The sequence below is a fragment of the Lactuca saligna genome, chromosome 1 (assembly GCF_052625555.1).
Source record: "Lactuca saligna cultivar CGN05327 chromosome 1, ASM5262555v1, whole genome shotgun sequence".
NCBI lineage: Eukaryota > Viridiplantae > Streptophyta > Magnoliopsida > Asterales > Asteraceae > Lactuca > Lactuca saligna.
In genome coordinates, this window is record NC_136417.1 from 80,126,459 (window position 1) to 80,152,836 (window position 26,378).

Sequence of the window (26,378 nt, forward strand, 5' to 3'; positions counted from 1 at the left end):
CTTGCGTAAGTGCTAATAACAATGGGGAATATTTGAGACATTCCACCACGTATAGCATGTATGAGTCATAGAGGCATGGAGACATCTCTATGATCATGTTCTGATTTGGTTTGATTGTGAGTAGAGAAGAAGATGCAGATTGATCGTGAGCGGAAGAAGAAGTCGCCATTGTTGAGTTTTGGAAGAAGATGAACAGTGGTAACTTTTTCAGAGAAGTAATGCTTTGAGAGGTAACTGCCAAAGAACACGATCACATCTTATTTATACCGTTCTCAGGAGAGAGAACATCGTGATGATGAGGAACCCAAAACGTCGCCTGAAAAAGCGTGATTAGAAGTTATGGTGTATCCCAGGAATACGTCAGCACACGTGGGTGTGAAACGATTCCTTTGCACGCGCCCAAATCGTTTTCGTACGGTTTGAAATTCCTTGGGCCCTTGTTTGGTTACAACTGAAACTTAGAACCAGGTGCCAAACAGCAATTAGAATGTTGGGAAAAAAAATTCCGTGCATAAGAGTGTGAAAGACAAGGAAATAAATCAAATGTGTTTGGAAGTGGGTGTTGTCTAGATAGAAGACAGAAAGCAGAAGATTCCGGGCAAGAATCGCTTCCTTCAGAGCCAAGAGAGACCTGAAGTGTTTGTGTGGTTTCCCGAGAAATACGATCAGTTGTCTTTAGAGAAACAGTGAAAGGCATCTTTTGATGATGGCTATGTTGGATTAATGTCTAAGTCCATAACTATAATTGGTAAGACTTGACCCGACCCGGCATGGTCCATTTGGGTTGCATGGCATCATGCACTTGGATAGAATATAATGAGAGAAATAAGACACTTACGGTTATTAATATATTATAAGTTCTAGTATATTAATAATAAGAATAATGAGATTATTTAATTAGTATTGATCAAGAATTAATCTAGAATTAATTAAGTGATCAAAAGAAGACTAATTAAATATATGGGTTGATTGTGTAAATCATTCATTCTTATATATGTGGGCTTGTGATCCAAGATTCCTTATGTTGGACTAAATCCATGGGGTGACCCATGGATACTCCATGGAGGTTAAAATCCATGGAGCATAAGGAATGGGTAAAGTCATGAGTTACATGGTGTAACCCTAATAGCCACCATATAAAAGAAACCCATGGCTCAAGAAATCGTGACTAACACTATGTGTGTATGTATGAGGGCTACACGATTTCATGAAGTGTTCTAATTTCTCTCTAAGTTATTCCAAGTGCTTATGGTGTTGTGTGAACCATTTGAGGTGTCACACTTGGGGCACTAAGCACTCAAGCTTCATGAAGACAAGCACTATCAAAGAGGTATGTATTCTATCTTGTTATATCCATTATTTTGTATGCTAGATTAGGATAATACCTTGGATGTTCATATTTGCATGTATAATAGAGAAAACATAGATCCAAGGTATTTAGGGTTGCATGTACACTTAGGAGTGTTAGAATGCTCATAACCCAACAGTGGTATCAGAGCCTAGGCTTGTTTTCTTGTTATACCTGCAATAGAAGCTGAAAAATCGAGTTTTGATGCTGTCAGCCCAACTGACTCGCCGAGTCCATGAAGGGACTCGACGAGTCCAAGGCAAAATGCATCCAACTCGCCGATTTGTGTTCATGCACTCGACGAGTTGGACCCCAGACAGCATATTTTCGAGGTTTTTGGCTAGAAATGGACTAGGAACATTACCCTAAGTTGTTTTTGAACTTATAAACTTGTTTTTTAATGTGGTGATGTTCATGCTAATCCATTTTCAAAGATAATTGTCAATAGATTCATGTTTTGTATTAGTTTAAAGGTTAGACTAATTACATGAAAAAGTTTGATTTGAATTATCTTGTTCTTATGAGTTGCTTAGATTAATAGAAAAGTTGAGTGAAAAAGTTGTTTTCAATCCAAATTAATCTAAGAGTTGAGTATAAAATGTGTTTGTGTAACTTATCCTTAAGTTACATGAAGAGTCACATTAAAGACTCATAAAACTCATAAAGTTGGCAAAGGTTACAAAAAAGATGAAGAGTCTTGTCCTTAAGTTATGGAGGTTCAAGAGTCACTTCATTAATAAATAAATAAATAAAATATGTAACCTTAATTAATTCCATAAGTTATAAAATAAAGAAAAGATTAATTCTTTATTAGTTTAAAGTCTTCCATAATTTGTCCACAAGTTATGGAACTTGAAGAGTTTTTGGATTAAAACTACTTTAAATACATATGTTATGGAATTAATTAGTTTTCAATAGTTTCAAAACTTGCCCACAAGTTTTGGAATTTGTAAAGTTTTCTCTTATGAATACTTTAATTCCATGTTAGCCCTTAGAATTTTAAAAGTTAAAATTCAACCCTTATACTTTATAATATTAAAAGTTAATAATATATATATGTATAAGAGTAAAGTCGGTCTTACCGCTAGTACGCCTCATTCACGAAGCCGGTCTATAAGGTGGGTATAAGGTTGTTGCCTATAAAATGGCAACTTAATGCGTGTTCACTCTCACCCACCGCTTGCTTGACTGGTGGAGGGTCGTTAGCCGAACAGGTTTGACAGGACTATAATTCTTCCTTCATTAAAGGTATTAATGATAAATACTAAGTAACTAAACTTTTAATAATACCCAATCTTAGTTACTTAGAAAAATGTGAATAAGGTGCTAATCCACGAAATTACACTTTGCACTTTGTTTAAGTCGGTTAGTGGAGCACGTGTGGTTAACCGGCACACTAACTCGTATTTAACAAGGTAGGCAAAGGGTAACTTAATGTTTATCATAGTATCGATGGAGCGTGTGTGGTTAACCGGCACATCGATTGAGGGATAAACACTTAAGGGTACCCAGTAATTTGCATGGTTACTTCACACCTTGTTTTGTGATCCTCGGCATCCCAGTCACAAAACCTGAAGGGCACACTCGAGATTGAAACATGCCATTGAACAGTTCAATGAATCTCAAAAGATCTAGGAGTTTCAAAACCAATTAAAACCTAATAATACATTTCGTTTATCTTGGTGGAAATTGGTGAATCGTCATTCACCTACCTTCAAATTGTTTTATAGCTTGGATTACGGCATACCTCTTCTAAGTTATAAAATAGTTTGTTGGATCCTAGCCTTAATATTTCATATTGGGTGTCATATTAAGGACTTTAGATCAACTATCTTGAATATCTCCCAAAAGATGTCTGGTTTAGACATTTATGATCTTCCCAAATCTCTTGAAACAAGCATTCCTAATGAAGATGATGTCCCATGGATATCATACTTCTTTCTCCTCCTCCAATTATTCTCCCTAACCCACAAGTTCTTGAAAAGTTTAAGATCACTCAAGCCCTAATGGCAAGGCAAGGTCTAGGTGTGATCACATCTTGGAGATGTAGTCACATAATGACAAGCCGGGAGAGTTGGGTGTCAAAGTCTTGAGAAAGTTAGTGGCTCAACTACTTTCTAAGTCACATAGTGAGTTCTTTTGGAACACCTATGAAACAGACTATGACAAGACCCTTAATGATCTTATCTATTTGCTAAGATCAACTTCCTGAAACTTTATGGACATTGACAATAGTGACACAGGAAATCCAGAAAAAACATTCTCTTCCCAATGGAAAGGGATCGGCCATAGTCAACTCGGTTGAACAAATGGTAAAGAGAAAAGCTAAGTCTGTAATAGTCTTGTGTACCATTATCAAAGGGTCCATATGTTTATATTGCCAAAGTAAGGGTCATTAGTTGCGAAGCTGCCTAATTTACCTAAGGATGTTAAAGTCAATAAGATTGACTCTACTTCAGGTAAAAGTCCACTACTCTAACTCTGTTAAGTTTCTATTCTGAGATTCCTTATACATGATGTGACTGGGTCACATGGTGATGTTTTAAGAATCAAAGAAAAGTAAAGGAACTTAAAGAAAGAATATGCTGAATCTGATCGCATAGATGGATTTCTATCGCGTAGTTTGAAAAAAATCGGATTCTTGAGCTACTTCTTAGGAGTTATGAGATATTGCTTAGGAATAGATAACAACAAGTTTTCATATGGATTGTAAGGATAAGTTTTTCCGCATAGTTTTAAAATAAAAGGAAAATTTTGATTTTATTTATTTTAAAAATATCCTTACAATGGCATTTGAGGAAAAATTGTTGCTTATATGATTCCATTAATAGCAAGAGTGGAAGTATGAAATTGATTCTTTCATTTGTGGTAATGTCTAAATTTATCAAATAAAGGAAAGATTCTCATCACCCAAGTCTCAATTGGACCGGAACTTGGAATCATGCAAGTTGTATAGCATGATGAATGAGAACTTTCAAGTATTGGAAAAATTAAGACTAATTACTTGTTCACATGGACGTGTGAGTCAAGTAATGGACTAAGGGATCGAGTACATAGTCATGTGCACTGATTAAGTCCACCACAAAAGATGTAAGGCTATTCGTCATAGTTTACTAAAGCTCAGTAAATATGATTATACTTACAAGCTTAAGTGTAACTCTGAGACATTGGAAAAGGTTCCAATGCATGACAGAGCGGATAAGAAGAATCAAATGAGGCAGAAGGATAAAAGTTTCTCAAATCTGAAAAGATGGGAGAGTACTTTAGTATTAGTTTTGTGATCATCTTAATGATTAAGAAACCATATCAAAATTAGTTCTCTAAGGAAGTCTTAGTGCATTCTTATGACTAAGAAGAAGGGATCTTGAATTGTTGAAATGGTTAAATCAAGAAGATGAGTCATACTTCATTCCAATACAAGTCTTAGAGTCATACTCCAAGATTGTAACTTGAGTGACATGTCTTTAAGAAGGTTTAAAAACACGTGTCAAATGTAAGAGTAAAAGTTTTCTACTCTTGTACATTTGAAATTGGTAAGTTGTGATGTTTTGGATAAAACAAAGACCAACTAAGGCCAATTGTGTGAAGTGTTTGTCTTGATTAGAAACCGCACTATCTCTTGGATGTTTGACAAGGGAGTCTTATAGGTCAAGAGGACAGTGGGAGTCTTAAAGGTCTTGAAAGTCTCAAGAACTAATCAAGAATGAAACCTGAAGTTCTTCACTAGCACACGACTTGAGGTTTATAACCTATCGTGTTGACATATTCTGTGCCCATTCTAGTTAAAGTTGGCTTTGCATATGAGTTCTTAGAGTTCTCAATGTGTTGCACAACAACTTGGAAGCAATGGTAGGCCCTTGAGCTACCAGGTGGCAAGAAATTAAGATTGAGTTCAGTCCATATGAGTTTGGATTTGTCATTATCCTTGTCTTGTGACTATGGTTTTGACAATTCATATGGATAAGAACACATACACCATTAAATCTAAGTGTCATAAGGTTTCTCTCCGATTCATGAAAATGATGGTGAGGAAACACTTCCACTAAGTAGATTTTAGCTAGATAGCAATTGTGATCTCAAAGTCGTTAGTGGAGCGTGTGTGGTTTACCGGCACACTAACTTGGACTTGTGAGAAATGGCAAAGGTCAAAACGATCAAGACTATGATTACGACATCCCTTTTCATAGTTCTTAAAATTGTTTTGACACACCCATGTGCTATCTAAGGGAAGGTGTATGTTTTTGATAAAGTCTTATCAAAACAATCTAGTATCAGAAATCTGAACTTTGGTAAGAAAGTCAATAAAGTATTGATTTCTAGAAGTCGAGCTTCCTGAGTATATGTCAAAGCTAGTGGGAGCATAAGTGTTATGCTAATAATCATCATGTTAGTGGGAGCATGATAATTACGATAAGTATTGCAAGCTAGCAATGTTAATTATAGAAAACAAAAGGTTTCAATTGGGAAAAAGTTGTTTTGCTATAATTAAGGGAGAGGAAATTATACTTCATCTCAAATCTATAAGCTTAGATTGTGAGGTTTTAATCATTTAGTCAAGAATATATATGAATTTCATGTTGGAATGGCTCAACATAAGGAAATTCTGTATATGGTTCCATTATTTGCGTTCTAAAATTCGATTATGATTACGACATCCCTTTTCATAATCTGAATTATGAGAACTTGGCAAATAGAAATGGAAATGTTATAGCAAAAGACTGGTTTAGTCTTTATGTGAGACATCATGAATCGTGTCCCATATGCTTCGGATATAGGATCGATTACATGTGCTATATTCATCCTTTCTAAAATTTTCCAAATGTCTAGGGCATTAAGAAGGGAAAAGGTTTAGAACTGGATATGACTAAAAAGATTAAACAATTGTCGAGGACAATCTAAGGTTTACCAAAGATTGGTTGCTCAAGGACAGTTGGAAGTGTAGTGATAATTCTGGAAGGACCATATTGACATAATCTGTAAGGAGGCAACTCTTGTTCAGAAGTGATAGTCAAAATGGAATCTGGAAATGTTTCAAAGTTAGAGTTTTCAATCTGTGTAAGATTAAGGAAACTTAATGCAAGAAGGATGGTTCCAAGGACTTGATCTCCTTTGGAATGCTCTGTAATGATTGTTGTTAAGTCTTTCTGACTTTGTGCATAATCATTACAAGAGGATGGATGCATATAAGTTTAGAATCTAACAGATTTCAGTAAATGACATGAATTTGGAATTCTTGCATTTGCAGTAAGGATTTGGGAGTGTGAAAAGAGAATCATTGAAGTTATGTTCAATTGATCTAGTTCACAAAATAAAGATCATAGACAAACATATTATGCATACTTGGTGTATGGCATGACTAGTGTTTAGAAAACATAGTGTACATGCTTGGAGCATGGGATAACTATTGTTTTAAATTCAAGAATAAAAGTTGATAGCTGAAACAGTATACAATGAATAATGTGTAATCATATGGTGATAAATAAAAGGAGTTTTATTTATATTCATAAGTTCTGAGACCATATTGGATTCAATTATTATTGTGTTTCACTTTGCATGTTTTAACTTCCCGAATAAACTAAGTTATTCTTCCGGAATGACTACGTTATTCAAACCATCCACAGTCGGTCATATGTTGGAAGTAGATATGAATTAAGACTGTCATGGGTTGGCTTGTAGAGGTCTAAGTTGTTGGACAAAGGGCTACAACACTCATGAGTGCTCATAAGTTCTGAGTATTGGATTCAACCCGCGCTCATTGGAATCACTTCATGGATTTTATCACGAGTGATCATGAGACGATAATATCTTATATTCTTCAAACCTAGAGATATGAGTTGTTACTATGAGTTGATAGTACATTGATTACACGAAACGCATTGGTAACTCGATGTTATAAAACGTGTCTTTGTGTATGATTCAACAAGTAGTAGAACAAGCTATATGAGTCGAAGTTTATCCATTCCTTTTACCTTCGGGATAAAAGCGATATCTGTGGGCCCCTCGATGATTTGATGATGACAAATGGAAGTGCTCGGCCGGGCCAGGACTGATTTGATTTGTTCAATTAGTCAGTCGTCATAAATTGGAAATCGGGAAACAATTAATGGACAGAGAGAATGATTATAATCCATGTCTCAGTCCATATGATATCTAGAATGGAGGAATATATGATCCCTTATCTAATGGACAAGTCGTTGACAAAGATCAGAGTTCATCTACAAGGTCAGAGTTCGACAGAAGCTTTTGAGAGCTACGATTGCTAGTTGGTTCCTGAAGTCATACGCAATAATAGTTTTAGACTTATCCAAGTGGGAGACTGTTGGATTAATGTCTAAGTCCATAACTATAATTGGTAAGACTTGACCCGACCCGGCATGGTCCATTTGGGTTGCATGGCATCATGCACTTGGATAGACTATAATGAGAGAAATAAGACACTTACGGTTATTAATATATTATAAGTTCTAGTATATTAATAATAAGAATAATGAGATTATTTAATTAGTATTGATCAAGAATTAATCTAGAATTAATTAAGTGATCAAAAGAAGACTAATTAAATATATGGGTTGATTGTGTAAATCATTCATTCTTATATATGTGGGCTTGTGATCCAAGATTCCTTATGTTGGACTAAGTCCATGGGGTGACCCATGGATACTCCATGGAGGTTAAAATCCATGGAGCATAAGGAATGGGTAAAGTCATGAGTTACATGGTGTAACCCTAATAGCCACCATATAAAAGAAACCCATGGCTCAAGAAATCGTGACTAACACTATGTGTGTATGTATGAGGGCTACACGATTTCATGAAGTGTTCTAATTTCTCTCTAAGTTATTCCAAGTGCTTATGGTGTTGTGTGAACCATTTGAGGTGTCACACTTGGGGCACTAAGCACTCAAGCTTCATGAAGACAAGCACTATCAAAGAGGTATGTATTCTATCTTGTTATATCCATTAGTTTGTATGCTAGATTAGGATAATACCTTGGATGTTCATATTTGCATGTATAATAGAGAAAACATAGATCCAAGGTATTTAGGGTTGCATGTACACTTAGGAGTGTTAGAATGCTCATAACCCAACAGGCTAAAGGGTGGCTGAACTCAAACCAAACATTAAGTCTTGACATAAAACTGAGTGTTGGTAGAGTTACCTGTGAGACCGATGTGATCTGTTGAACAGGTAGGTAGGAAGTATTTCGTGATAGGAAGGATATAGACAGAAATCTCAAAAAAATTAAAGTAGACCTCTTTGGAAAGAAATGTCTTAGGACGAGACAGTTTCATAAAAGATCACTCATAAAGAAAAGGAGATTTCCAAGTAAAAGCTTGAGTTAATTACTCACCGTCAATTCATTTTAGGTGTTGGATTTTGGGTTTCACTCAGAACGTGGTAAACGAATCTAAGATCATAAACACAGATGTTGTGCAACCATAAGCCTCAGTGGTAAAGACCGAGAGCATCAAGGGTTACTTTGGGGAGCGAATGCAAATGAAGAAGTTGAAGAGATGGTTAAGAGACCGAACGTACCTTCTGCTACTGAAATGGGACAAAGCAGAGCAACTCATGTTTCAGATGAGTAAAAGAAGGTAGCTCTAGACCGAGTTTGAGAATAGCCTGATTGGGAAGAAACGATAGGTATTGATCGAATCATTAAGGCATGCTCGACGTCATAGAGGCTTGAGACAACATACAGCAGCATGCTTCTAGGGACGTTTAACTAGTCTGATAGTAATAAAATATACCTGGATGAACATTACATGAGGAGATGCTTGTATACACTCGAGCAAAAAGTATACATACTAGAAGTTTAAAATGTTTTTGTAATTTTGAAATTTATTAAGAGATAAATAAATACTGAAAAACACAATATTTTTGTAATTTTGGAATTTTTTTAAAAAAATAAAAACAGAAAGAGAAAATATTTTTGTTAATTTGGACTTTTCTGAAAAAGAAATAAAAACAGATAAATAAGTTTGTACAAACAAAAGAAGCAGAGATAGACCGAACGAACGGAGTATTTCGATGAGGGTTTCATGATCAGGAAGAACCGAGCGTTCTGTTTGAATGAGCGCCTTTATGTTGCAGAGACAGAGAGGGACCGAGCGGTCTGGTTGGTTCGGTTCTTTTATTTTACCAGAGCAGAAAGTGACCGAGCGGTCTGGTTGGTTCGGTTCTTTTATTTTACCAGAGCAGAGAGTGACCGAGCGGTCTGGTTGGTTCGGTTCTTTTATTTTACCAGAGCAGAGAGTGACCGAGCGATCTGTTAGCTTCGGTTCTTTTAAAGCGCCAGAGCAGAAAGCAACAGAGCGATCTGTTAGCTTCGGTTCCATTAAAGCGCCAGAGTAGAAAGCAACAGAGCGATCTGTTAGCTTCGGTTCCGTTAAAGCGCCAGAGCAGAAAGCAACAGAGCGATATGTTAGCTTCGGTTCCTGAATCTTAACTAGAGACTTGAGGATTTGGGACAGATTCTGCAATCATCATACCTAAGCCTTGCAATATCTGATTGAATGATGCTTCAGGAAGAGCTTTTGTAAAGACGTCAGCCAGTTGATCAGTGGTTCTTACAAAGTGAACTTCGATGTTTCCATCCTCCACGTGATCTTTGATGAAGTGATACCTCAGTGCTATGTGTTTGGTTTTGGAGTGCTGCACTGGGTTATGACAGATCCTAATTGCACTTTCAGAGTCACAATATAGTGGGATCTTCTTCATATTGAGTCCGTAGTCTCGAAGTTGGCTTTGGATCCAAATCACTTGTGATGTGCAGGATGCAGCTGCAATATATTCCGCTTTGGCAGTAGACAGCGACACGCATGTCTGTTTCTTGGATTGCCAGCTGACTAACTTCCCGTCAAGAAATTGACATCCACCAGTTGTGCTTTTACGGTCGAGTCCACATCCTCCAAGGTCAGCATCAGAATAGGCTTGAACAAAGAAGCCTGAGTTGGATGGATACCACAGACCTAAGGAGGTGGTTTGCTTGAGATATCGTAAGATGTTCTTCACTGCAAGCATGTGAGGTTCACGTGGGTTTGCCTGAAATCGAGCACAATAACACACAGAAAACATGATATCAGGCCTGCTAGCAGTTAGATACATTAACGATCCAATCATTTGACGATAGAGCGTGATATAAACAGCTGGTTTATCTAGAGATGGGGTAAGATTAAACCTTCTTTTAATCTATGAAGATCGATTAGATCTTGAACAAGTAAGTAAACAATGACAATATGAACACGATAAAAGAACAAAACAAGATTGAATCAAACGTGTCGAATGCCATTGGGACTTTAACTTTTGAGTCTCCCATCATACCAAACTTTGCTAGGAGAGTCTTCGTGTAAGCTTCCTGATTAATAAAGATGCCTTCGGGTCCCTGTCTTATGTTTAAACCAAGGAAAAAGTTAATTGGACCCATTGAGCTCATTTCAAACTTAGTCTCCATCAGCTTTCTGAATTCAGCTGTTAAGCTGGGATTCGTGGAGCCAAAGATGATGTCATCGACGTAAATTTGAACTATCATAAGGTGGTTACCTTCCTTTTTACGAAAGAAGGTTGGGTCAACCGAACCTTGTTTGAATTTAGACATCTTTAAAAATTTTGTAAGCGTTTCATACCAGGCTCTCGGAGCTTGTTTAAGACCGTACACAGCTTTATCCAAAATATAGCAATGATTTGGATGCTTTTCGTTCACGAACCCAGGAGGTTGCTCCACGTACACCGTTTCTTCAAGTTCTCCATTGAGAAATTCACATTTCATGTCCATTTGGAAAACCTCAAAGTTCTTGTGGGCAGCATAAGCCAGAAATATTCTAACAGATTCTAGCCGAGCTACTGGAGCGAAAGTCTCTTCATAATCTATCCCTTCCTCCTGACAATAACCCTTTACCACCAGACGAGCCTTGTTCCGTATAACATTACCTTCCTTGTCCATTTTGTTCCTAAATACCCATTTGAGACCAACAACCGAAGCATCTGGAGGATTTGGAATTAGGCGCCAGACTTTGTTCCTTTCAAATTCATTCAGCTCGTCTTGCATTGCTTGAACCCAATCAGAGTGATCGAGAGCAGTGTTAACTGTCTTTGGTTCAACTTTTGATACGAATGAGTTGAACATGCAAAACTCAACCTTTGAAAATAAGGAAGTCTGTTTTGCCTTCAGTTGTGATCGGGTCAGAACCTTTTCAGATACATCCCCAACTACTTGAGAGACGGGATGATCTCTGGTCCATTTGATAAGAGGAGGGTAATTTGGATCAAAAGTTGGGTCTAGTTCAGCAATAGTTATTTCGTCTAGCTCAGATTGGCTGTCATAACCGAGTGTCACATCATTATGTTCCACCTCAATTGATGCACTTTGACAGACCTGAGGTTCATGTGATTCTAGTGGTCCTGAGCTTCCTGGTGTTGAGGCCTCTTCGGTTGAAGTTGTGGGATTTTGCTCCCCCTGGACTTGAGCGTTTGGCTCCCCCTCAGCTTGAGCACTTGGCTCCCCTTCGACTTGAGCATTTGGATCCCCCTCAGCTTGAGCACTTGGCTCCCCCTCGACTTGAGCATTTGGCTCCCCCTCGACTTGGGCATTTGGAAAAGGAGAGTCATTAGAGGTTGATGAATCTTCATGCATCCTTCTTGCAGCTTCTTCGACAATCTGCTTCATGTGATCAACCTTGTTGTCGGCTGCACCTGCTTCAGAGAGTGAAGCATTCTCCGGTTCGTCAAAGAGGTCCATGAATGTCTCAAATAAGTTAGCGACCGAGACTGTAACTTGGCCATTGAGAGGAAAGATTTCCCCGGTGATATCTTCTTTAGCCTGTAGCTTCTTGACATAGTTGTCGTCAAAGGTCACATAATACGTCTCTTCAATCTTTCTCGAACGCTTGTTCAGGACCCTGTATGCCTTGGATGTGAGCGAGTAACCCAGAAATATTCCCTCGTCGGCCTTGACATCAAACTTGTTGCGGTGTTCTTTAGAGTTGAAGATGAAACACCTTGAGCCGAAGACATGGAAAAATTTCACATTTGGCTTCCTGTTGTTCAGTATCTCATATGGAGTGAGCGCGAACCTTTTGTTGAGATATGACCTGTTCTGTGTAAAACAAGCAGCAGAAATAGCATCAGCCCAAAAGTAAAGAGGTAAAGAAGCGAAACTTAGCATAGTTCGGGCAGCTTCACACAAGGATCGGTTTCGTCTTTCGACTATTCCGTTCTGTTGTGGTGTGTAGGGAGCTGAGAAATTATGACTGATTCCCTTTTCTGCAAGAAACTCTTCAAACTCCCTGTTCTTGAATTCGAGACCATTGTCGCTTCTGATGTTACGAACTACCTTCTTGAGCTGTACTTCAATTTGCTTGATAAACACTTTTAGCTTTTGAGTCGCTTCAGATTTGAGCTTTAGAAAGAACACCCATGTAAATCGCAAAAGGTCATCAACAATAACAAGAATATACTTGCTGCCACCGATGCTTTCAATAGATGAAGGACCACATAAATCAATATGAATTAATTCGAGTGGTTCAACAACTTTTGTGTTGAGTATAGACGGATGACTTTGACGACTCTGCTTTCCCATTTCGCATGCAGCACACAGATGATCCCTGTCAAACTTGAGCAATGGAAGGCCCCTTACATGACCTCCAGTAACAAGACGGTTGATATCTTTAAAATTAAGATGAGATAATCTTCGGTGCCACAACCAGCTTTCGTCGGATTGAGCTTTTGACAACAAGCATATAGCTGGGTTTCCTTTGATGGGTTTGATGTTTAAGGGAAACATTTCACCCTTTCGCTCCGACTTGAGAATCACTTTATTTGACTTTTTCTCTATGATTTCAGAACCTTCATCATCGAATGAGACTTTGAGTCCTGTACCTCCAACAAGCTGAGATACACTAATGAGGTTGTGTTGGAGTCCTTCCACATAAGCCACCTTCCTTATAGAGAAGTCCCCATTGGTTATCATCCCGTATCCCTTTATAGTGCCGAATGAATTGTTTCCAAACTTGACGTTGCCACCATTTGCAAGAGATCTGTATTCCCTAAGCTCCTCTTTCCTCCCTGTCATGTGACGCGAGCAGCCACTATCGATGTACCATTCTTCGTCGAACTGCTCGTCACTAATAACCTGCAAGAATTAGATAGATTTAGGAACCCAAACTTTCTTGGGTCCATGTGAGCTTTGCATGGGAACGGGAACAATAATAGAGACATCAACAAAATAAGTTCGTTTTATAAGAGTTGCTTCATCTTTCCTTTTAATGGTATAAACCTTGATTTTGTTAAGATTAGGTGAGTTAGATTTGGACTCTGGTGTGGATTTATTGACCTTCCGCTTCCACTTTTGCTCAGCAGATGAACGAGATTTTCGAGAATAAGAAGAAGCAGATTTAGAACGAGATTGAGATAAAACAGAGGATGAGGAGGAATTAGAAGAATGAGAAGAGTTAGAGGGATAGGAAGTCTTGGAAGGAGACTCTAGGTGACCCTTTTGTTTTTTATCATTGGAGGGACCGACCTTAGAGTTTTGTTCTCTTTTGTCTTCAGAACCGAACCTTTGCATTCGGTTGGAGCTGCCTTTGGAACCGAACCTTTGGTTCTGGTTGAAATCCTTGTCAGAACCGAGCCTCTGGTTTCGGTTAATTTCTTCTTGTGAACCGAACCTTGGCTTTCGGTTTTGGTGACTTTCACTCTTTCCTCCTGGATTGTTTTCACATTTCAGATTCTTGTTTTGATGAGTGAAATATGCATTCTGGGAATGCCAGAATTGTTTCCTTTCCGAAAGGTTCTTCCGGTATCTGTTATTTCTTTCCCTCTTCATGTTCCTCATCTGAGAAGGTTGATGATGAACATTTGCTTTCGTATTCGTTGTCTCCCTGGCAAGTACCTTTTTAACTGTAGGAGTTTTACTTTGAGCTAAGGAAGCAGAGAGAACTTTTTCTTTTGTCGAATGATCCTTCTTCTGAGGAATATCTTTTGTACCACTGGTGCTCGGCTCATTGAAGTTGTTCGGTTTATTCAAGGGCTCAGGTATGTATCTTCCTTTGCTCTTCCAGGAAGTTCTTTCAGATAATCCAATGGTTTCGTCTGCATTATCAATTGGAGCTTCCCAGAAGTACTCATCACAGCCATCGGCATTGTCTTCGTTTACAATGGCTGCAAGCTCAGCTGTTTGATGTTCAGTTACTCCTGTCACCTTGTAAACTTGATTTGGAGTGGTCCTGACCTTTTGATACACCACAGCTTTCTCGACTAATTTTGGGGACTTTTGATGGGACAACCGAGCGAACTCTACTGAATTTTCAGAAATTAGATTCTTGTGATTTTCAGGTTCGGTTTTAACAAATTCTGAGCAGTCAACCGTGTCCTCTACAGAAATTTCGCTCATGTTATCGTCCTCGTTAAGCTCAGATGCCTTTTCAACATCAATTTTGTTTTCTGAGCTTACGTTGGCGTTTAAAGAGTCAAATTTTTGCATGGTTTCGGTTCTCAGTTTAAGTTTGTCATTTTCATCCAAAAGTTTTTTAAGCATGTCTTTGTGGTCTTTGGATTTAATGAAGGATTCAATTTTGTCCAGTCCGTACATGTAGGTGGGATTGATATCACCAGAAGATATCACACTCTCACAATTATAAGCTTCAGCATCGATTTCATCTTCCTTAAACTTTAGGAAGGGCAAAATCATGCGGTGAATCCTTTGGCCTATTTCACAATCTAAGTGAAGCTGAGTAATATTAGAGTACAAACGTTTAGCAATTAAACAAAAAACATTTCGTTGTTTTAACAATTTCAAATTGTCTCTTTGCAAATAAATGTTTTCATCTTTAACTTTGACTAATTCCGACTCCTTTAACTCTATCCACATTCTCCGCTCCTCACTCTTCAACGCCGCCCTGCTCAATTGATCAGTTAGGTTAGAATTTGTGACCCGAGTTTGAGTTAAGCTACTATCTAGATGAGATATTCTTGTATTGACGTTTTTTAGTTCTTTCTCATAAGAGGATGATGGTACTTTGCATGAAATAAAAACAGATTGTACCTTCTTTATCAGTTCATCGAGCTCATTGAACTGCTGGCTGAGTGGTTTGGCTGTAAAGCACATGTCCTCCTTTTCTTTCTGTCCTTCAATGCCTCCATCGGTGTTGTATCCCCTCATTTGAGATACGTCAGAAACCATGAGGCATTTTCCACCACTGCTTTCTTCCTTAGACAAGTAGGCCTTTCCATGAGTAGGCTGCCTCACTTCCTCGTCTTCTGAGTCGGTAGACCAAACTTCCGTGCTACCGAACTCATCACCTAGAACAGAACCCTGCACAATAAGAGCATTAATAGGCGGGTTAGCAGCAGACTTCTTCTTTCTCAACTCATCCAATCTTTTCTGCAACACGGCTTCCTCGTCGTTCCCATCATCTTTTTCAGCCATTTTCTTAAGGACACAGTCCTTAGCATAATGATTTTTCCCACCATAATAGAAACAGCTCACTCCAGAGTCGCCATCCACCTTCGGTTCCTTCTTGTGCTCCTCAGCTTTCGGTTCATTAATCACCTTTTCGGAGCTGTAACTCCCCTGCCAGTTTCGGTTTTTGTTGCTGGGGAATCTCTTCTTTACGAACCTTTTGGGATTGGACACCATCAAGGCATAATCCTCTGATGTGAGATCATATTCTTCCAGGTTGAGGTCTTCATCCTCCATAACAGCTTTACTTTTTGACAGGAGGGCCAACGAACCAAGACTGGAAACGACGTTCTTTTCTTGCACCACGATCTTCTCTTGAGACTTGAGAATTCCCACCAGTTTCGCCAAAGAGTATGATTTAAACTGCTCATGGGCTTTAACTGTGGAAACTACTGCTCTCCATTCAGACCTCAGACCATTCAGGAATGTAACCTTCTGTTCGATGAGCTTCCTTTCAATATCGTGTTTGATCATCTTGCTGAGAAGATGATTGAAGCGATCGAACGTCTGGGTCACAGATTCTTCAACCCCTTGCCTGAATTCTCCAAACTCAGATAGAAGCAAAGTTTGAATCGAATGTTCAAGATCTTCGTCTGTAGAATACAGTTCGCGAAGTCTATCCCAAACATCCTTTGCCGTCGTGCATGAGCTAACCAATCTGAATGTATCGGACTGAAGGGCGAACCGGATCAATCTTAATGCCTTGATATTGCATTGGAACTTATCCTTTTCATCTTGTGCAATATCTTTCACGTCCTTTAGCGGATCATTGTATTCTTTTTGAGTCTTGATGATTCTGGACGTTGCAGAATGAGAAAACGGTCCATTGGTGATGGCTTCCCAAATCAGATACCCATTCTCCTCTGATCCAATAACATAGTCTTCGAAGTGATGTGCCCATACTTCATAGTCATGGGTGTATAGGATCGGAATCTTTGTCGTCGAACCAATGCTGTTGGAAATATTAATAAGCTTTGATTGTGCCGCGTCCATTATGATCGTAAAAACCTGTTCAAAGATCAGACTTGTAATAAAGCAGATTAGGGCAAAGTAATAAATATCAAGATACGTCAATAAAGAGATGACGGCTCAATAAATATTGATGATTGCGGAAAAACCCTAATGGAAATCTTTTTCACAGAAAAGATGTGTATCAATTACACAGAACTCAGAGCTGGGAATGAATGATTGATCGAGGATTGCAATTTAGATTCGGAGTTCGTGTTTTTGTTACCTGGTGTGAGGATACGTTCTTTTATCAGGGGTAAATGAGGAAGAAGGTGTTAAGCTTCAATTCAGTGTACTAGAGTCCTTTCCAGAAAATCCTATATTTTCTTTAATAAAAGCAGCCTTCTACCAAGACTGGTCAGTGATGTAGAGTAAAAAGTAGTTTTCCCTAAATTGCTATCATTATCAAAATACTGAATTTGATTATTAAGGAAAGCAACGACATCAGGGAATATCATATGCCTCAGCAGTGAGGACTGCTGACTAAGGCAAAGAACCATAGACTCCAGGAAAGTATCAAACATACGACACGCCTGGTTCAGTCTAACAAGAGGAGACACAGACCCCAGAAGGTACCAAATGAAAAGTACATCTCGCAAGGTCAAAACAGTGAAGACAGACCGCAGACGATACCAAATGAAGGGTACATCTTGCAAGGTCAAAACAGTGAAGACAGACCCCAGACGATACCAAATGAAGGGTACATCTCGCAAGGTCAAAACAGTGAAGACAGACCGCAGATAATACCAAATGAAGGGTACATCTCGCAAGGTCAAAACAGTGAAGACAGACCGCAGATGATACCAAATGAAGGGTACATCTCGCAAGGTCAAAACAGTGACTACAGACCGCAGACAGTATCACATGAAAGACACGTCTAGCAAGGTCAAACAGTGTGACTCTGAAAAAGGTGACATCAGCATACAGTGTAAATTGCTGACGAAATACCGTTACCTTAAAGCCATGAATTATAAGGCAACCCAGGATACTCGTAACCATACTGACTAGAGTACTAGACGCCCTACAAACATCTATATATTGTGACATTTGTCACCCCTTGGCTTGGTAGGCCGTGGACTGTAGCTAGCAGTCAGGGTGCGGGGTTGTCAATCCCGTATAGGCCTATACACACAATGTCCACTCTCCCTACAGGAGACTCTGGTTACCAACTAGACGACGGAGAAAGCCACGTCCCGAAGATGCATCCCAAATAGAGGATAGTGTGTTACTAAGAGGGAGTGGGTTTCTAATGTAAGTGTAGACTAGAGGTAGAGACTCTTAACAGACTGAAGAAAACTCGTATGTCTATACTCATATACATAATATATAACTAATGAATCGAACGACCTTCAGATGGACATCCGATCCCACCAGACCACATCTCAACGAAGAAAAGGAAATAGGGTGGACAAGCCTTCCCAAGTCCTTCAATCATTATTTATATGCATCTATACAAGCATAAACATACATCTAACTACGCTTGAGTGTGTATCATACAGTGAAGTATAAGTGTACAGTGGAACATCTGAGTCGTGAAGTATACGTGTATAGTGTGGGATAATCGAACCATGAAGTATAAGCGTACCAAGTATAAGTGTATCACGAAGCAGAGACGACAATAAGTGATGTAAGAACGTCTATCAAGTATAAGTGGAGTAAAGTCGTTATCCAGTATAAGTGAAGGAGAAATCGTATCACTAAGTAAGAGCGTGAATAAGTATAAGCGTCATCAAGTATAAGCGACTATAGGTATAAGTCAAAGTGTTACCGAGTCAGAGTACAAAATAAGTATAAGTGAAGCAGCAGTGTTTAACAAGTAAAAGTATACGTCAAAAAGGGAAATCTTTAATGAAAAGCCTTTATGTACAGAGAAAATCACAAATTGTATTCCTTTGTAAAATACGTTTAAAACCTTAGAGGATCTTTCATAAACCAATTTAGGATGAATTTGAATAAATCATTATAAGTAAAAGTTATGAAATAAGTAAAAATCATTATAGTGTCCCACTCGGTAAAACAGTGTAAAGTGGTTAAATCTTGTGTATGCGGGTTATCAATCACATGTGATTGACATGATAACTGGCATGTTTAACTTGTATTCCCCCCCCTATAAAACATTTAAAAGCATTTAAAAGGTTCATTCAGGGGTATGAACTCACCTGGTGTAAGTAGGTCCGACGAAAGTGCCGATTGGGCGTTCGGGGTCACGCAAGGACTTGAACACACACAAGGACCTATTTTAACATATGATAACATATGTTCACATACAATTAGCATATAATATACTAATTAAACAATTATACACACTCAAAGGAGTGGAAAACACTTTTGGTTGAGTGTTTGGGGTCCCGGGTAGCATTTACGGGTGCTAAGGGTCTCTTATCAGTTGTGGGACTTTGCTATACTCACATATCAAGTGTGTAAATAGATTTAAAACACCAACATGGACCAAACAAGGAGTTTACGGCCCAACCTAAGGGAGTTTACGACCGTAAACTCCAAATCAAGCCTCATTTCATTGTGTTTAAGTCCTTAAACCCTTCCTAGCATTTTATAGAAATAGTCTAAGGCCATTTGGGGGACAAAAACCAACATTTTGGGCATGTTTGGGGAGTTTACGGCCTAAGCATGTGCTTGGGCCGTAAACTCATTTTTATCCTTCATTTTGATGTGTTTTAGTGATCTAAACCCAAAATACCAAGTCCCTAAATTATGTATGAAGCCTAAGGGTGGTTTGGGAGTGTTTTTGGGGCCTTTTAACATGATTTTGAGGTGTTTACGGCCTAAGCTTGTGCTTGGGCCGTAAAATCTCTTTTGTCCCCTAAATCATTGTGTTTTGATGTTTAAACACTCCTAGGTAATCCCCTTAATTTATTTCCAAGCCTATAGGGACAAGTTTGGGTCATTTTGGCCTCATTTTGGGTGTTTACGGCCTAAGGAGGTTCTTAGGCCGTAAACTCCTTTTTCATTGCTTCTAAGTCCGATTTTTGGGCTATAAACTCAATTCAATATGTTTAGAATAAGCTAGGGTAAGCGGACTTACTATTTGGAAGCGTTTGGTTGCGGTTTCGGGGCGAAAACGGGTCTAGAGAGAGAGTGTAAAAAGTCTCCAATAGACTCCACTCACCCTTATATAGGGTTTTGAGTTGGGACACAGTGGAAGTCTACCCGATACTGCCGTTAAACGGGGCTTTTGGTCGCACCCGATTTAGTGGTCGTAATAATAAACTAATATTTTCCAAGTAAATGGAAATATGTGCTATGTATTTTATTTCCTTTTTTCACGACTTAACGGCATATAAACATACACAATTGAAATGTTTATTAAACTTGAAGACTTCTCATTAACGGAACTTTTGAACAGTGGAATATTCCGTTAACGGTAACGGAGAAATGTAACGGGACAACTTGGGTTGTCACAAACCTCGCCCCAAAAAAAGGGCGTCCTGCACTTCCTCCCATACAAGGCTTCATACGGAGGCATTTTAATGCTCGAGTGATAGTTGTTGTTATAAGAAAACTTAGCTAGATGTAGATGGTCATCCCAACTACCCCCAAAATCAATCGCACATGCCCTAAGCATGTCCTCCAAGGTCTGAATTGTCCGCTCACTCTGCCCGTCTGTCTGCGGATGGAAGGCAGTGCTAAAATGTAATCGTGTGCCCAACTCCTCTTGAAACTTCCTCCAGAACCGAGAAGTAAATCGGGTGTCCCGATCGGAGATGATAGAAACGGGCACCCCGTGTAATGAGACAATCTCCCGAACAAAGATCTCGGCTAATTTCTCCGCCGATGAGCTCTCCTTTATAGCCAGAAAGTGAGCACTCTTAGTCAAATGATCAACAATCACCCATATCGTATCGGCTCCTCGGGCAGTTCTAGGAAGTTTTGTAATGAAGTTCATGGTTAGATGCTCCCATTTCCATTCAGGAATCTCCAATGGTTGCAACTTCCCATGCGGTTTCTGGTGTTCCGCCTTGACCTTCCGACAGGTCATACATTCTTCCACAAATCGAACCACATCATTCTTTATTCCATGCCACCAGTAAGCCTCCCGAAGGTCCCGATACATTTTAGTAGCACCATGATGGATAGAAAATTTTGACTTATGAGACTCATCCATTAGGATTTTCCGATTTCCTCCGGTATATGGAACCCAAACCCTACCGTAGCGAGTTAGCAAACCCCGCCCGTCTCATTCCATCTTAGGCAACTATTTCCCAATCTTCTCACGCCGGATGTTTTCCCCAGTATTGCTGTCTTTTGGGCGTCCCGGATTAGATCTAACAAAGACGACACCATCGTGATCCGGAGACACTTAGCTCGAATCGGTTCGGCAGATTGTTTACGACTGAGAGCATCAACTACCACATTAGCTTTTCCGGGGTGGTAGTGAATTTCACAATCATAATCTTTTACCACATCCAACCATCTGATCTGCCTCATGTTCAAATCCCGTTGCTCGAACAAATATTTCAGACTCTTATGGTCAGTGTATATGATAAACTTCACTCCATAGAGATAGTGTCTCCAAATCTTAAGATGGAAAACAACAGCCCCAAGCTCCAAATCATGAGTGGGGTAGCTTCGTTCATGGGGTTTCAGCTGTCGGCAGGCATAGGCTATCACCCTATCTCATTGCATTAATACGGCACCAAGACCCTGAAGCGATGCATCACAGTAAACCACCATATCATCAACCCCATCAGGTAAGGCCAAAATCGGAGCATCACACAACCGTTTCCTTAACTCATCAAACGCCAGCTGCTGCTCTGGGCCCCAAACGAATTTCACTGATTTCTTGGTCAGAGTGGTAAGGCGATTTTAGAGAAATTTTCAATGAACCTCCGGTAATAACCGGCTAAACCCAAGAAACTGCGAATTTCAGAAGGTATTTTTGGAATCTTCCATTGTTTAACCGCATCAACCTTGGCTTGATTGACCTTAATACTGTGTTTGTTTACCACATGCCTCAAGAACTGAACTTCTTCCAACCAAAATTCACATTTTGAGAATTTAGCATAAAGCCTTTCTCTTGCCACAGTTTACAGAATCTCCCAAAGGTGTTGCTCATGCTCCTCTTTGCTCTTAGAATAGACCAAGATATCATCTATGAACACTATGACCGAACGGTCAAGCATCAGGCTACACACCCGGTTCATGAGATCCATAAACGTTGCGGGTGCATTGGTGAGCCAAAAAGTCATCACCATGAACTCAAAGTGCCCATATCGAGTACGGAATGCTGTTTTCTCAATGTCTTCTTCACGAACCCGCATCTGATGGTAACTGGAACGTAAATCAATCTTGGAAAACCAAGATGCTCGCTGAAGCTGATCGAAAAGATCGTCAATACGTGGCAACGGATACCTATTCTTTATCGTGTGCTTGTTTAGCTCCCTATAATCAATACACATTCGCTGGGATCCATCTTTCTTCTTCACAGAGAGAATAGGAGCACCCCAAGGCGAGCAGCTTGTCCGTATAAACCCTTTATCACTTAGTTCTTGAAGTTGATCTTAGAGCTCTTTCATTTCAGGTGGTGCCAAGCGGTAAGGAGATTTCGCTACCGGAGTCGCACCCGGCACCAAATCAATGCGAAACTCCATTTGCCGAATAGGTGGCAAGCCAGGGAGTTCCTCCGGAAAGGCATCGCTGAAGTCGGAAACAATAGGAACGTCGTCTAGTTCTATAGCAGAAGAGCAAGAAGCCATAGCCAGGCGGGGAATGTCCCCCTGAATAATAAGTTCTCCACCTCTAGGGTTTCGAACACGAACTTGCTTCTTACGACAGTGGATTTCCGCATCAAACGCATCAAGCCAATCCATGCCTAAGATAACACAGAGCTCTCTCATCGCAATAGGGATAAGATCAATAGGGAATTCAACTCCTGAAAACTCGAGAGTGCAACCCCGATAAACATCGGTGACATAAATAGTGCGGTTGTCGGCAACTTCGACAACCATTGGGCGAGCCAATTTTCCAATACTATACCCCAAACGATTAATAAACGTGCAAGATACAAAAGAATGGGTAGCACCACTATCAAACATAACAACAGTGGGCTCAGAATCTAGCAAATAAGTGCCTGCCACTACCGCGGTAATCACCGGCTCATCCGCAGTCATCTGGTGAGCACGACCTCGTGTCACCATAGTGGGTCCCTTAGAAGACGATGCAATTGCAAGATTTGTACCCCCGCTTCCTTTACCAGCCTTCAACTTCGGACATTCGAGCTTCTTGTGTCTTGTCTCGTTGCAGTGATAGCAGACGATAGCAGCAGAAGTAATCTGAGGAACTACACTCGCAGAGGGAGCCCTACAATTCTTCCAATGATGCCCTGGCTTTTTGTAGTTGTAGCATATCAACGGATTTTTCTCACCCAGACCTGAAGACGGCCTGTACTCATACCATGACTTACCACCCTGCTTTTGCTTTTTCTAGGCATCTCCGGATGTCTTGGAGGAGGTGTCATTGGCCTTCCTCTTGGACTGGGTCTGCAACTCGATTTCCCTCCTCCTTGCTCCATCCATGATCGCGGATAAAGTCGGGAACTCCTGCATGCTAACGAATTCCCGAATCTCGGTACGTAGAATGGTAGTGTATTGGCTGACCAACCAGGCCTCGTTCCCAGCAAACGAGGGACAAAAAGATAGCATCTCCAAGAACTTGGCATTCAGGTCACTAACAGACTCGGTAGTTTGCTGTAAGGCCATGAACTCTTGCTGCATCCGCTGCTACTCCACCTTAGGCACATATTGTGCCTCGAACCTCTCCACAAATTGGGCCCAAGACATGGCCCTCACTTCTTCTTCGCTTAATAGAGCGGTGATGGTGTTCCACCATGTCTTTCCCCTTTTTGGCAGTTGATTCATGGCGATCACAACTTTGTACTGGTCCGGACACCCAACAGTCATGAAGGCGCCCTCAACATCTGACACCCAATGCTTAGCAGCAATTGGGTCAGATTCACCGTTCCAAAGAGGAGGGCTACACTTGCTGAACTTCTCGAAGTAGTATGCCGAATCCCGAACGGGCGGAGCCGGTAATGCTCCCCCGGGAATAGCTGCAAGGTGCTCATCCAGAAGATCATTGACCTGGTTGATTATGTCATTGGTCACACCCGGGATTAGTTCGTTGAAAGCGTTATTGAATTCCTCAGCGACAATATCCCTAACTTGCTTCATTTGGAGCTGACTAAGTCGAGCAGGCGGAGCCATCTGTATCCGTAGAAGGAGGAAAATATTTAGAAATAATTCAGCCTAGATATTTCTAGGAAGACGAAACACTCAGCCTGCCGAAAATTTCTCAACCTTGCCCCGACACAAAACTGGCACCGATGTTTCAAATAGTAGGGGCCCTTCTACTACATTCCACACAGGTTCCAATTTCGCAATCGCGTCTAGTTTCAAAATTTCCAGCTCGCTCTAGCCGTTAATTTTACATCTCTCTCACATGTTAACATTAAATAAGTGTGTAATCTAGCATTTTAAGACTAGTAGAATCCAATTCACAGTCAACAATTTAACATAAACATTTAACATAAGAAATAAGGCTTACTTGGTTGGCCGACTGGCACACCGCGACATCTTTCACTACTAGTCTTCAGAAAGTTTGAAAAATCTTTTAAAAAGAGAATAAACTATTATAGAGCCTCAAATATGAGTCTAGAACATCCACAAGAATGCCTAGTTCCCTCAAACTATGGCTCTGATACCAACTTGTGACACCTAAAAAAAAAATTCAAAAATTTTTAACATTTAAAACCCATCTTAAATTAAATTAAAACAACTGAAATAGTCATAACATAATCCATCAACTTAATAATCATATAAAATAAGTGTGGAAGTAATAATAATAATAAGGTCCCAACAAATAACTAGTAGCGATGTCCCGATGCTCCAACTCAAACCTTAGCCTCTTTAATCTTAACACCTGAAAAGTTATAAGGGAAAAACGTAAGCACGAAGCTTAGTGAATTCAAGCACAGACATTGTACTAACATTCATATTTACTAGCCCTAATCCATTTTCCAATTATAATTATATGATAAAGGCAAAGAACGAATCAATGTCTATATTACGAGAAGGACTTGTAGGTTTGAACCGCACCGGGAAGATCCCGTATCATTTGGCCCTAATCACCGCACCTCACGAAGAGTATTACATTGGTGATCTTACCTACCCACCGCACCGGTAAATCCGTATCCTTTGGAGGTGTCCCCATATCCATAATTAGTTACATACAGTGCACATGTACGAATTAAAACAATACTTATATATCATGCTTTTATAATAAATTCAAATAATCACACACGAGCTAACTAGCAAACACAATCATCAATACAATGGTGTGAGAGAACTCACCTTGAGTGAGTATTAAGGATGGCTAACAATCAAATAATGCTACCAAGCTTGAGCAAACTTCAAAACCTCACCTAAGAAGGACTAAAGGTTAGAAAGGAGAAGTAATGAAGCTATGAGTTGAGAAAAGAGTAATCACACCAAGGTCTCTAAAACAGACCTGCCGTTCAAAATGGATTTACTCCAAAATCTAAACCAAAAACATAGCTTTAACTAAATTTTATAGGAAACTATGATTGCTCAGGATTCCACAAATATAAAGAACTCATTCTAACTCCAAAAGATGAATTAAATATGAATTTTACAAAATGGTGTATCACTTCTCTCTCCAACAATACAGTCAAGTGATGTTGGCCAATTCTACCCAACTTGTGAGTAGAATTCGTCGAAAACAAAATTAAGAGAAGTAAAGCACATACAAGTGAAAGTCTCAGAGTTGGAATTGAATGAAAAGAATCTCTAAAACTCCATATATAAAATTCACATTGTGGACAATCACAGAACTAGCAAAAGTTGGTGACTGACCACTGACCTGGAGTGTGGATCCATTCTAACCAATTTATAATTGGAAATAACACCCCATATTCTCCAGATCTTAAATTCATAATATAAGGAACATATAGAAACTTGGAATCACTCTGGATCCTTTTCCAAGCCTTAGAAATGATGAAAACAAAAATGACATATCAGAACAGACCCGGATCAGACCTAACAGCAAAGATGCCATTATTTCACATAGATAAAGCCCTTATCAGTGAGGTTGGCCTGCTTAAGAAATTTAGAAAACTCAATTTTTGAACTTTTGGAACTGGTTTGGGGTCAGTTTGAGTTCTAGAGCTCCAGATATGATTTTTACGAAATGACTGCAGATCTGATGGAAAACAGAATCGTAGCCACCCGTGATTCCTTTTTGGCTTATCCATCCTTCTCCTTTTGAAACACATTTTAAGATGTGTTCATCATCCCAATTCAGTCCCCATGATAATGGTGGTACTAAAAAGGGTTAGGGATCATTAGGATTTCATTTAGACACAAGGATGTAATAATAATCAACATGAAAATAAACATAAGCACATAAAATCATCATTCTCCCTTTTAGGGTTTCCATGATCTTTTGCCACATGTAATCCCCTAGATCCATCATCCACCATATATGGGGTGAAGATAGGATCTTGAGATGATGTATAACATACAATTACAA

The 26,378-nt window shown here is 39.5% G+C and overlaps 1 protein-coding gene across 1 annotated transcript; it reads right to left on the reverse strand.

The window, feature by feature from the left end:
• Positions 1–22,333: 22,333 nt before the first annotated feature.
• Positions 22,334–24,034, reverse strand: LOC145008988 (uncharacterized). The gene is made up of 2 exons (XM_078967641.1): positions 23,586–24,034; positions 22,334–23,213 (listed from the first exon to the last, which is right to left on the reverse strand). Exons 1-2 carry the CDS (start codon positions 24,032–24,034, stop codon positions 22,334–22,336), a joined length of 1,329 nt encoding a protein of 442 aa, XP_078823767.1.
• Positions 24,035–26,378: the final 2,344 nt, after the last annotated feature.

Bases quoted from the DNA above. Each gene is read 5' to 3' on its own strand.
- LOC145008988 (XM_078967641.1), bottom strand. From the start codon at position 24,034: ATGGCTCCGCCTGCTCGACTTAGTCAGCTCCAAATGAAGCAAGTTAGG. The intron at 23,214-23,585 runs GTTCGAGGCACA...GTATGAGTACAG, and splicing joins TGGGCCCAATTTGTGGAGAG to GCCGTCTTCAGGTCTGGGTG.